This window comes from Lepidothrix coronata, unplaced genomic scaffold, assembly GCF_001604755.1.
Source record: "Lepidothrix coronata isolate B3197 unplaced genomic scaffold, Lepidothrix_coronata-1.0 Scaffold97, whole genome shotgun sequence".
NCBI classification, from domain to species: Eukaryota; Metazoa; Chordata; class Aves; order Passeriformes; family Pipridae; genus Lepidothrix; species Lepidothrix coronata.
In genome coordinates, this window is record NW_016690277.1 from 1,801,737 (window position 1) to 1,815,493 (window position 13,757).

General features: G+C 41.4%; 1 protein-coding gene across 4 annotated transcripts in view; it reads left to right on the plus strand.

The window, feature by feature from the left end:
- The window catches only part of CCL20 (C-C motif chemokine ligand 20), a 27,965-nt gene extending 16,140 nt beyond the window's left edge, over window positions 1-11,825 (plus strand). For 2 of the 4 annotated variants that reach the window (XM_017822322.1, XM_017822323.1), the window contains exons 3-5: window positions 9,844-9,958; window positions 10,720-10,797; window positions 11,065-11,825. In XM_017822322.1, the coding sequence (XP_017677811.1) occupies window positions 9,844-9,958; window positions 10,720-10,797; window positions 11,065-11,092 (221 nt within the window). In that variant the 3' untranslated portion in view covers window positions 11,093-11,825. Of the gene's footprint in view, window positions 1-7,118; window positions 9,620-9,843; window positions 9,959-10,719; window positions 10,798-11,064 lie in introns of those variants that run through there. The other 2 variants (XM_017822325.1, XM_017822324.1) reach the window with 2 other exon arrangements.
- The last annotated feature ends 1,932 nt before the right edge of the window (window positions 11,826-13,757 follow it).

Here is a 13,757-nt window from a genome sequence, read left to right on the forward strand (position 1 = left end):
TCTGGGCATCAAGGTCTATTTTGGCCTTAAATGCCAAATTTATTTCTGTTGTAATTGTACCAATAGCAAATTACTCTAATGAAACTTCTAAAATGCAGAACCAAAATTCCAAAAATATTGTGATCTGAAGTTTACTGGAAGGCGGAGAAAATCTTCCTGTTGCACTGAATGAATGTTACAGCAGGGCAGAAGGGCTTACAGAAGAAGGTTATACCTTAAGTAGTTCCTTTAGTTTTACATTTTTTTTTCCAGACCATCCGTGGAGAACAGGAACTACTACTTTGTCAGTGGGATTCTCTGGGGACTTTCTTTTTAAATAAAATTTTACGAGGACATTGCTGTAGGTTTGCAGCTGACTTTTATGCAAGTGCTGACTGTGGGTGGGTATACTGGGCTCTGGTGTCCTTCTGCCCCCTACACTGTCCGTCAGCTCTTCTAATGGCATAGAAATGTCACTGTTTAAAGGAAGAACAGCAGTTTGGTGTCTCTGGATGCGGTGGGGAAAGATGATTCTGGCAAGGAAAAAGTGGTTGAACTTTTGCTGTGACTGCAAATCTATCTTTTACCATCACTTTGATGTCGAGATTGTCAGTGTAGTTCACAAGCTGGTTTTGAGCTCTTCACTTCTGCAAATTGTGATTGAGACTGTAGCTAATAAGAACATTTTGCTTAATACTTCCTTGATAGGAGCTATATGTTACATGTAAGAATTAAACAACAGCTTTCACAAAATACCAAATGCTCTAAAAGTTGAGGCCTGTTTTCTCATCAGTGCCAACCCCAGATGAGCCCCATGACACCTATGCTCCCCATGATGAATGAGCCAGCCAAGTTCCAGGAATCCACTTTTACTGATTTTTTTTTCAGTAGAAATGAAAAAACCTCATCTTTTAAATTCAGCGCCATCGCTGTTCCACACAGTAACAAAAAATGAGCAAAAACCATGCTTTTAGGAGATGAGAAAGAGAATAAAATATTCTATTAAGCTTCATCTTTAGAATTTGGAGGGCACTGTAGTTAGAAATGGATATGTGGGATATGATTATCCCAGCACCAAAAAACCTCTCATATCTCCAAGTTTTCTACTTGATGATTCAATCTGGTGACTTTGACATCCTATTTGTAGTTCCTGTAACGAAGCCATACAATCCAATTCAATGCACACTCTTTGCTTGTGCTCTAGTCTTTATTGCATACTGTTAAAACCTCCAGTTAAGTAACAAAAAGGAAATGAGACATAGGTCGAAGAAATCTCATTTGAATAGGTTAATACTTGTAGTGACTGGTGGCCACTTACTGTGGATTGCCAAAGAGAAATGAGAGGAAAAACCTGAAAGGATTTCTAAGTAACTTTCCGTGTTGAAAGATCACTTTCCGTGTTGAAACATCACTTTCCAAGGCGTGTTCCCTTGTACACTGATCCTACAAACCTCCCCCTGCTGGCAGATTTTGCCCTGTCGTCACAGACTGACGCCTCATTTCGGAGATGCAAATTTGTGTTTGCCCAACTAGTGTGTGTAGGAAGTTTCAGCTCAGCAGCTCCACTTTACCTTTTTTTTTTTTTACCCTCAAGGTGCATCTCGTTACAGACACTATGGGAGACTTTGAATCATTGCAACAGCCCAAGTAGTGTAAAGTCCTGCTGGAAGAGCATTTGTCATATTTTGACAAGTGCTCATAATTAGCTGGCTGCTTCATTTATTGCTAAATTGCTAATGACATTTGAGACAGACTTAAAAGAAATGCATCACACTGCTAGTGTTTGCTTGAAATTAAGAATTCTTGTACTCAAAATGTCCTGAGTTCTTCTAATACCTTGATTTCTTGCCAGTTCAGAAGAGTTTGGATCATAGAGTCATCAAAGTCTTTGGGGTTTGTTTGTTTGTTTGTTTGTTCACTTGTAACAAACGTGGATAGAGCCTTCCCAAATCTTCGTTCGTGAAGCCTAGCCATGATGATCTTTGTTCATCAACAGCGTGTGAGGTTTTATCCCTTTCATGAAGAATAATTTTATTTTATGTGGTCCAAGCTTTTCTCCATGTGCCTTCATCTTCCTGTGAGTCCTCTCAAAGGCAGAGCAGTTAGAGTGTATGTGTCATATCCTGAAGCTCTGCCCCAGTTCCCATGTCCCTTGATGTGCTAGGTTCTGCACAAACATGAATAGAAAAAAGGACCAGTCTGATCTCAGGGAGGCTGAGCCTACTTACTCGAGGAGAAGATATTCTTGTAAAACACAGTTCATTTTGGAATAGCAGATTTCTGCTGAGACCAAACATCTGCTTGACTTAAAACATCTTTTCTGGCTCTGGCTCTTGCCTTGTGAGCAGACTTGCATGGTTGGGAACAGCATCTTCCTCAAAGCCCCAGCCAAGGGCCCAACCAACAGAGGACTGCTGGGGCTGACTGGAGTTGTCCAGCCTAGCAATAAGTGAGAAAGACTTTGAAAATGGGGACAAGCAAGACCATGCTTGAAGCAGCCAAGGGGAACCTTGTAGGAAAAGAAGAAAAATTACCCTGACAGATGTTTCCTTAACAGGACCTAGGGAAAGGCTGACCTTGTTAGGGCCCACAAATGTCTCTTGCAAGAAACCAAGAAGTGAGGACTAAGGTCCAGAAAAGGGGTGTAGGAGGATAAGAAAGTCAGTTATCTCAGTTTTACTGTGCAAAAGAACCTGTAAGAATCAGGACAGAAGGACTTGGATGTGGTAGTGTGTTTTCCTTGGGAAAAGGGCAGGACTCTGGGACAGAAGGAAGTCTGAGCCAGCTGCTTTGGGAAACTGTGGTTTAAATCTCCTCACAGGAAAGTCCCTATAATGTAACCGTGTAGTGCTGAAAAGCTGCAGTGATTGCAGCATTTGTCTTGAGAAGGCCTGTGACCACAGCTACTCTGCCAGGCTTCATAACACAGCTACTCAATAGTGTCAACTAACAGCTATTCAAAACAACCTTGTTTGGCTGCTTGTTTGGCAATCCAAAAAAAGCAGGTGTCACTGGGTATTTTTAAGCTGGTCTTCCAGTAATGAATGACAAAATACTGTCTGTGACAGTCATGTGCTAAGTAGTCCAGAGTGAGCACATGTTCTATATGTCAAGTGCGTCTTAGTAAAACCTTCAGTCAATGAGTCCTCTTGGTAAACCTAAAACTTTACCACTTCATGTTACTTAGTTCTTCTTTCTCCTCTTTTCTTTGTAAGGTTTGTTTTATTTGCTTTAGGCCTACTTGAGAAAGCAAACACAGAACGCAAGAAAAAAAGCAGCTTCACATTTTCTAAATTATTCTCTTCTAATTTTATACAAAACCATGTTTCCATTGAATTCACAAATAGTTTCAGACCATCAAAAGCTGCATTTTAACAAAAATTATAAATCCCAGATTTTTTTTCCCCTACCTCTATTCTTTTCTGTTAATTTTCAAGATCTGGAAAATATCATGTATTTCTCTTTCATAATTTCCAAGGAATAGCATCTTTTTCTCATCTTTCTGAATTAAATATTTTTAAAATGCAAACCCTCATTTATTATTACTGGAAGACATTTTGATGTTCAGGCTGTGGATTTTGAATCCAGCCATTCTCCTATTCCAAATCTTCTTTGGGGTCTATACATCTCAGGGAAACTTTTAGCCAAACCACAGCAGTGGAGAAGCACTGACTGACTTGTGCAGAGGTGGTGATGTGAGGGCTACAGTGAACCAGGAGCTTCAGGCTCAGTTTCAGTGTGGTTGCATGACAACCTTAGTGCTGAAAAGTTGCTGATAGCTTTTTTTGGTGAAGATTTCAGAATGTTAGACACATTACTACTTAATTACATTAAGTAGCAATGTGTTTAACATCCTTACATTACAGTAATTATTTACATTAATTCCTTGCTTACTCGCATTACTACTTTTTGTAAGCAGCTTTCTTTTTGTCTGCAAATGACTCTTGGTGGTCTCAGTCCCTTGCAGGAGACAGTGTATGATCTCAAGTGATTCCTTTCCTTCTTCCTCAGGTTTGTGGAAGTTACGCAGAAAATCAGCACTTCTCAACTTCAGAAACGTATTAGTCAAAATGTTTCTATTTTTGTGTTTATTATGCCTAAAGGCAAATACAAATTTGAATTGGAAGATAAATGGAGCCATAATAAAACAAATATAATGTAACCTAGAGCTCAGCTTGGCAAGCAGCTTTTCATTGTTTCTTCTTTTAACTATATGATGGGTTGACACTGGCTGGATGCCCGGTGTCCACCCACACCGCTCTATCACTCCTTCCCTCAGCTGGACAGAGGAGAGATAATATAAGGAAAGGCTCAAGGGTCAAAATAAGGGCAGAGACAGATCACTCACCGATTGCCAACGTGAGCAAAACAGACTCAACCTGGGGAAATTAGTTTAATTTATCAAACCAGAGCAGGATAATGACAAATAAGACCAAATCTTAAAGCACCTTCCCTCCACATTCCCTTCTTCCTGGGCTTAACTTTACTCCTGATTTTCTCTACCCCCTTCCCCCAGCAGCCCAGGGGTATGGGAATGGGTGTTTTGGTTGGTTACCCCAAGGGTTGTAGACAAAATAGTTAGCTTAGAGAGAAATCTGCTCTCAGAACACTGGATACTCAGCTTCTATATGTATTTAGCAGCAAGCAACCAGCAGTTCTAGGATGGATTGCCAAAGAGAAATGAGATGAAAAACATGAAAGGATTTCTAAGCAACTTTCCCTGCTGAAAGATCACTTTCTGTGTTGAAAGATCACTTTCCAAGGTGTGTTCCCTTGGTGCTGGGATGTTCACAGGAGGTGCACCAGTCTCCTCATAACCTGCACTTTCGATAGGTGAGAGGTTAATTTCTCCCAACAGGTATATGATATGTCCATAATTGCATCAAAGCAATGTCATTCTATAGTATTCTATATGCACTTAGGAAGTGCAACCTATAATTAGTAAAAATTGCCTTCTTCCTTCAGATGACAATTTTGTCAGTCACACAAGCATTGAAGTGCATGAAATCACCGGATTGCATCACAGCCTCTAAAGCTCCAGAGATATTGAGCAAGTTACCTGTGGAACTTTTGTGCTTGGCACTTATTATGTGTGTATACATTAGGGATTGTGCAATGATTAAATCCCTGCATTTGGCCATGATCCTTTCAGCTAGTGCCTTCTCATGCCCTTTGCTCTGTCAAAGGAGTCCTAAACCACTGGAAATTACAGAAGGGAATTTCCCCCATTCAGTTCTGTTTTTCCTGTATTGCTGTAATGCTTTATTTTCATCAGTTCAGACAAGGCAGTAATATGCATTAAAACAACATCTCTTTGTGAGGGTGAATAAACATGGAAATTTTGCTTAACTGCCAGTCAATTAACAAGTGTCAATGTTTCTCATTGTAGGGTATAGGTAAAGATATAGACGATGTCTAACATCTAAGTAGGTAAGAGATGTTTTGGGGTTACTTATTTTACTCTTTCATGTTTAATATTAGACCTAAACTCATAAAGTGACTATAAGATATAGTCTATCAATCAAAGAGTTAATGATCATAAAATTCCTTCTCTATCTTTCTCTTCAGAAGTTAATGGTGTGTTTTAAGCCTTGCATCTGTAGGGTTTTTTTAGGAGCTGCATGGTCAAATAGGTTACCATTGTGGGGCTACAGTTTCAAAGCTGATCCCCCCCAAAACAATGGCCATTTTTCCACTGGAATAGGGGTATTTATCAAGGCTGAACTATTAAGTCCCTTCAGCACTTCAGACTTTCAGCAGGTCCTTTGGGATAAAAGAGAGGAGCATATTACCAGGATGCAGCAGCCTGGTGACCTGGAAAAGTGCAGATAGAGGGGCTCTAGCTTTGCAGGTGGTGTCTGACAGCAGTTTGACTCCCCAGCTCTCCTCTCTAACATCCCCAAATGGCTCAAAACTGTCAGTTTCCATATATATATAAAACACACACACACACACACATATATATATATATATTACTACTATATGGAAAAGGCTCAGTTTTTCCTGATGCATTTCCTCTCCTTCCATAGCTCTAACTGAATGGCCCTGCAGCACTGGCACCTAGGCTGTCTTTGCCTCACCATTTGTAATACTGTTGCCTAAAAAGAGCACTTGAATTAAACCTCCAAGACCCAATTTGTGAGCTTTAAAAGTCAGGCATCCTTTAATCGGTGCTGGGTGCACTGGGTATCATCATTACATGAGTATTCATTTTTCGTTCCCCTCATTGCTGTTATATATTCACATTTCCCAAAACTTCTTAGCATATATGCATGTCCTTATAAGGTCTCTGAGGGTCTTCATCTGGGGTCTTCAGTGGTCTCCCTAAGTAACTGCCTTGTGAACTTCTTCAAGACAGTGCACCTGGTTAAAAAGTAATTGGGTGTTGCCTTGCTGGCTGTCTCACTTCCTCTCCTCACGGTTTATTTAAATCACTTGGCTCAGCTATCTGTAGTTTCTATGTTGTAAATACTGTCAGTTCTTGTTACATCTCTAAACCCCAACATCAATACATCCGGGAGGGTTTGAGCCTGTTCCTTCTGGCCCCTGGAACAACAGGAGGGGAAGCCTAGGAGAGGCTGAACGCTTTGTCAGTCTGTGTTTTGGTGCTTTGTCTTATTGTGAGTGGAGCATCAGGGAGGGAGAGCAAGGTCTGTGGGGGAATCTGAGCAGGAGCAACAGGAGGGAGGGAAACTGAGAAGCTTACAGCGAAGTCAAGTCAGGAAGACAAATAAGTTGGGAAACTAAAATAAGAAAAGGTGAGTTAAATGTGACAAACCCAGAAAAAATAATGTGGGCTTGATCATGGCTTGGGAAGGAACCCAAGTTTAAGATCATACTCAGGAAAGGGCCACATCCAGCTGAAGTTTGAGTATCTGCAGGTGTATTCAAACTGGGCTTTCACATCCTCTCCTGGCCAGCCTGTCCCAGAGCTTCACCTGTTGGCCAGGAAAAGGGGGTTTCCATGTGGCTGATGGGAATTTCCCTTTTCACGACTTGGGTCTGATGGCCCTTGTGTTTGGCTGTGCCCCTCTGAGAAGACTCTGGGCACAGCCCTCCCCATGTAGCCTCGCAGGCCCCAGGGCAGGGCAATGACAGCTTCCCTCGACCTGGTAGCCCCCTCGCTGACCCTCTCCATGTGCAGCCTTTGAATTGCAGCAGTATTAAGACACTAAACACAGGGAAACCAGGCTGGAAGTCTGGTTGGATCAGGGTGGACAATAGTCACCATCCACTTGTTCCCAAGGAAAAATGAATAATCACCTCCCTTGAACACATAAGCACCTCTCTGTTTCTATATTTTTTTGCCCCCTGTTTGCATTATGGGATTGTAAAGGTAAAGACTGATAAGATACAGTGATGTGTCGTATCAGGACTAGCAGAGCTTTCTTCAGCTGTTTGCATTAAAACCCTTTGGCTATATTTTTTTTAAAATTACTTTGTGCAAATAAACTGAAGGCACTTTGTACACAAGAAGTACAAACAAAATGACAGTGCTCCTGAAGTTAGGGCCCCCCTCCTGGCTTTTGTTCTAAATCTAAATCTTAACCTTATCCTAATTTCCTAAATCAAGCAAACCATGAGATAAAAGGAGCACTATAAGCACAAGTCCAGCTGCCACAGGAGGAGGCAGGATGCCAGCCTTGGTCACTGGTGGAGTGATGAAAACTGCCTGGGGGCAGGAGTACAGGGTGAGCACTGCCTTCGTGATGTCATTGCTGAGGTATCCAAACTCCTGGTGCTTAGGTAGCAGTGTGAAAGTTCAGATGAGATGATTCTCTCCAAAAAGCACTGAATGGAGAGGAAATAGAGCTGTAGAGTCACAGGGGAGACTTGAGATGCAAGGCCACCTCCATCTAGATAACAGCATGGCCTAGGAAATGGCATAAGAAACAAGCTGGGTATAGGTGTAACAGATTTGGGATCCTTGAAATCTGTGTGTAAAGGAAAAAAACGATCAAGGCAAACTGTCCTAATTTTAGGTATTACCATTCTACTTAAGGTAGTTTGAGGCGTTGCCTACCGTGGACAGATAGTCCTCAAAACAGCGCAGAAATAGCTGCATACTGAGAGCACTGATCTTTACGTATTTTTATGGCATTTCACTATGATCCATAAAACAGTTACATCAGGGCATGGGTTCTTTGTTGCCTCTTCCCTTGTCCCTTGGCCAGGGGCTGTGGCTCTGCAGAGAAGCATCTCCAGCATGTCTGGTGCCATGCACACTGCAAGGCTGCTAATGTATACCAGCCATATGAGCTTCCCTAAATTGTGGCTATTGTATAGAGAAATTATTTTCTCTGAATAACAATCTATTCTGGAGTTCAAGCTGTTTACATTTCTAGAAAGAGGTACTAACAGCCTGTGAAGGATGACCGTGCTCCTGAGCTCTACCTTAAGAGAAGCCACTTACAGCTCAGGTTACTCTATAAGCAGCTGGAGTCAGTAGCAGCTCCGTGTACACTGGCCGACCAGCACATGGCCTGCAGCCAATCCATTATTTTCACACAGATCCCTAAACAGCACGGGAAAGTACCGTCCTTCAGTAGCAGCTCAAACAGGGTGCTTGCAGTGATGACAGAGCCTCTCCCCGGTGCTTTCTCCAGAGCCATGTGAGGCAATTGTAAGATTCCGTGTTTTTGTTGAATGTTCAGGAGCTGCAATACTCAGGTACGGTTTGGGATGGGAAAGCAACAAGCTACAGCTCTTGTTTATGAAGCAGCATTAATGCATTGTGGACAGCACAGATTCGGTGGAAAATACAGACCCTATTTCAGGTTGCTTTTAAGCTCGCTCTGTTTTAGATGAAACAGTTCAGATGTGTAATGAATGGGCTGAAAGTGATGACAGGGAATACAAGGTATAGGAAGCTGAAGAAACCTATTTCCATGAATACTCAATATTGCTCACATGTCCTTGCCAATACTACAACCTAGATTTCAGAAAGCAGTAATCTGCAAAGCCTGATGTTACTGTGTCAGCCAACCAGTTAATATTAATATAGTGCTTTTGTATCATCACAGCTAGCGACCCAGCTCCTGTGAGCACACCATACTGAAATGAATCTGGCTGGGTCAGCCCACCTCCACCAGCCCCCAGGCTGGGTTTATTAAACTAGAACACAGCAGACACACAATTTCTGTAGGTAACATTGAGAGTTACCTACATTTGACTTTCCTCATTTCACAACCCACACTCCAACCCCTAAAGCTATACGTCCTTCACCCACAGAACCATTACCTCACAGACTTTTATTTCCTTTTCTTTTAGACAGAATCTATTAAGCTACTTAAAAAAAATAAAAAAAATATTCCCCAAACACACTGTTACACTCTTATCTCCGGTTATAGTACCAGGAAGGTGTGCTGGGGCCAAATCAGGCACGATGGAATTTGCCATGGGGAAACCCAGCACTGATGACAGTGGAACCCGCCCGCGTGTGAATTCCCGTGGCTCCTGCCACCCCTTTATAAGCAGGTGGAGGTGAGGCAGGGCTGGCAGAACAGGCAGGCAGCAGCCAAGCACTCACTGGAGCACAGCTGTGAGTGTGGACTGGGAATGGCTGGCTTTAGCAGCAAGAGCATGGTCCTGGTCTCCCTGATGGGGCTCCTGGCGCTGCTCCTGTGTGGCACCTCCGAAGGTGAGTGAACTCTGGCGTTCTGCCCCAGGAAGCGGCTCTTGGTGCTGCTCAAAGCTGGCAGCAGGAGGAGGGTGAGGTGGGGGGAATGCTTTCAGCAAAGTATGCTGCCTCATCCTCCTCTTCTGTCAGGAGGGAGCTGGATAGTTGGGTACAGCGAGTACTTAGACATCACAGCAGCATGAGCAAACGGGTTTTATTTACTTTGCTGTTTTCCTTCATTCCAGCACACAGCAATCATGATTGCTGCCTGTCTTACACCAAAGTGCGTCTGCCTCGGTGGGCCCTGAAGGGTTACACTGAACAGCTCGCCAGTGAAGTCTGTGATATCCCTGCAATCATGTAAGTTACTTTTCAGAAGATCCTCCAGTTTTTCTGATATGTATTAACCTTAGGATGTCTGTTTGGGCAGAAACAATTATTTGAATGATTTTTCTTGCTTTTTCAAAAACCTAAATTAACTGAATAAATTGTATATATTACCTGTAAACAAAACACACAACCTGTAGTTGACAGGGACTACTAACTCATAGGACAGCCATACAATTTAAATAATAAATTCCTGACTGTTTAGGAATCAGCTGTGCAAACAAAGATGTGCTTCGTTTCCAGCTGAGGGCCACTCTAGCCAACACAAGGTGTTACCTTGCCAAGACCTGTTAGCAGACACATAAGTGACAAGAGTTCTCTTAATTCACAGGGATTGGATTTCCTTTTCCACAAGGTTTTGTCCCTCCTAGATGTTGATCTGTCACCTTAGTTTGACAGCAACTAATCTCCTTAATTTTAGAAATTATTTCTGGTATTCAGCAAAGGTCTTTGTCTCAGTGGATCAAATAAATTGAACACAATTTTATGGTGCAAACAATGATCCCTGAGACTGAAGCAGCTATTACATTTAAATTTCATTGGATGTTTCTTTATGTTCATATAATATTGGAGGAGTTTGGATTATCCTATATCTAAATGGCATTTACAAAAACGGTTGTTATTGTTCATTATATAGAGTATGACACTTTTTTTGACAAAATGGATCTTCACAGTATTTACTAGCAGGGATTTCTAATTATTTACTGATTTCTTTATCATTATCTCTTTTCCAGTTTCCACACCAACAGTGGGCTGAAGGCCTGTGTAAATCCTAAGGAAGGCTGGGTGAAGAAGCATCTTCTTTTCCTCAGGTAGGAATCTAAACATCTAAATAATGACAGGCTGATGAAAACAGGGCATATATGAAAGCTTGTTTCTCACATCTCCTGATGGCGTTGGTGAACACATTTGTCTTTCTATCTCCTGTCAGAACTGGCTACTCCTTTTTAGAGTCTTCTCAGGGACAGTCATGTCCACATGTCCCTTTCCCTACCTGAACTATTCTCTCAGAGAAGAAATCTATAACTGACCCGTGGCTGAGGTCTTTATTTATGTGTGTTCTCTCTTTTTTTCAACAGCCATAAGCTCAAGAGGATGTCAGCCTGATATGGTTTCCAGCAAGGAAATAAACACAGACATGGCTGAAGAATCACCAGGTTCAACCTCTTGGTTGAGATTATCTTGTACACTGTTGTGTGCTCACTCACCTCCAACTCAGGCTTCTTTGGAACTGTTGAACTTCTCTAGTTGATTCATATTGCATCTCTGGTTTGCTTGAATTAAGCATTTTGTTACAGTTTCTATTTTTATTAATATGTGTACTAATATGGCATGATATTATTTAGTAAAGACTACCTTAAGCTGTTGTACAGAGTATTAAGTTTATTGCATGTTGTTTTTGTTTTGTTCCACATGTGTAAAGTGGCTTATTTATTCTATTTATTTTATTACTATCTTGTGCCAAAATGTTTCCTTTTAGCTGTAGTTAGCATTATAATACTTCTTGAGCTATTGCTAAAGAAAATCTGCCCGTGGAAAAAAAATGGAAATTGGAGTTTAAAAAAAAATAAATGTTAAAATCGGCACTTTCTGTGTGATACGTTTATTTTTTTAATTAAAACACGTGACTTCCCCTTGAAATGAATCCCTTTGCTTATGAGCCTCCAGCTGAAACAATTACACAAGTGGGTTGACACCTGTTAAAGGCACTTTCCACCTTCCTCACTTTGTTTGCCCTAGGGGTAGCTATGACCTCCACAGGATGTAATTGCTTCCTGACCCCCAGACAACTGCTATAAATCAAGCTTTTGCTTAACATGAAGACCTGTTCTTAGCTCAGTTTGATCTTAACTAGACTTGAGAGACTTTCTTTTACATGTTTCTCTATTTATTCAGGAGGAACCTTACACATACTGTCACTGGGCAAGCTTCTAGCCTGAGGAGGACTGATTATGGTAACACAGTCTGCTCTCAACTCAAAAGATGATATATCTCTAGAGGAGAAATTTGCAGTGCTTTTCTGCCCTTTTTATGTTTCCTATGGTATCCTATGGCTTCTGCCATAATGAGGTTTTCTTGGTGCAGGATCTCTTGATGGAGGTTAATGATGCCTGACAAAAGCAATGGGACTTCGTGGAAGGTAGGAGATGGGTGCAGGTTGAATGGGGAAGGCTGCTCAGCTCTTTACATACTATTACATGGCACACATGACATTCAGGGATGTGACCATGTAGGCTGTGTAGTTCTCTCACTCTCAGCACTGGAGTATTATGGATGAATTTACACCTTGGCTTGGTACCTTTTAGTCATAGAGATACAAGCATTAATTTTAATTTAAACTTAGAGAGAATATATTTTTGGTGCCCTTGAGAGAGGAGCTGAGATGAATTGGGTTTTTAAAATCATGGTCATGAGTGGAAGGCTGTTACGTTCTGGTTTCAACACTTGCTAGGACTTAAACAATCCGCTTGTCACTCTGCCAATCTGGGAACTGTCACTTCTCTGTGAGTGAAGCTCTGAAGGAGCGAGATAATTTAGTTTTAATTTCCAGCAGGTGGATTCCATGCTCTTGCTATTGAGGATATGAGGTGAGAAGCTATCAGCTTTCCAGGGAGGAGCTATTACCCAGCATGTTCCCTAATCCTTCCCCCATATCTTCTAGAACTGGTGCAGGCTCCTGTTTGGGATCAGAGAGTTTTTAGGCTAAATCAGCTACCAACAAAATGATACAGACAAGACTAATAGATCTGTGTTAAAAGTGTCAGAAGCCGAACTTCCCCAAGCCTACCCTGGGAACAGGTGAGCATTGGTGGAGATGTTAGGAACCAGAGCTGTAATGAACTTGGTGCAGGAAAGCCTAGAGACCAAGCTAGTGAATGCAAAGCAGGGGAGCAAAATAAGAAAGTGAAGACAAATGTGTGAAATTCTGTGGGTGGTTCTTTACTCTCTGGTTGGGCCTGTTAAAAGTTTTGTATTGTTTCTATAACTCGTCCTTTCTCTGGTCATCCATGGTTGCATTGCTACAAAACCCCACATGCTTCATCCATACAGCTATGACTTGTGAGATTTCCTTTTACTTCCTCTTATTCTGGTTGAACTTTTTTTATATCCAACCTCTTCTGAAGAAAAAAAAAAATAAATATTTGTTTCTATGCCCAGTATCAGAAATAGATAAGGCTGTTATGTTACTGGTACAAAAGTCTGTGTAAAAATAACATGTCCCTCCATTAATTCCTGAGGATAAAAACAAGTATTATAAGCAAGTGCTGCATCTCCAAAATCATCAGATCAGAGGCACATTTTTGTAAGTAACCTTAGTTCTGACAGCTCTGTAAATCATGACCATTTCTAGGAAAACTTGAATCCTGATTACTTTGGTGGGACTGTTTTGCATCTCTGTAGGTGAGTTTCTTTTTCCTCTCTATCTTTGGCCTTCAGCTTCTAATTCAGCATGTGCAATTTTGTTGAATAATTTGAGATGCAGTATTAGATGATGATGGTAATTTGGGGACTTTTCCCCTTCCATTTACATAATTTTTCAAATCGAAATTATTTTTTCTTGCAAAGTGCTGAGGCTTTTTATTACAGCTTGGATATCACTTGGGAATTGGGTATAAGAGCTTTTCCTTCAAAGTCTCAGCACAACTTCATACTTCACTTTCAAAATCTCCTTCTTGTGCTGTACTGAGACCAGTCCTCAGTGATTCTTGTGCCAACTGGAGTATTACTATTGAATCCTATTTGTGCATATTCTTTCTGTGTTCTTTTTGTT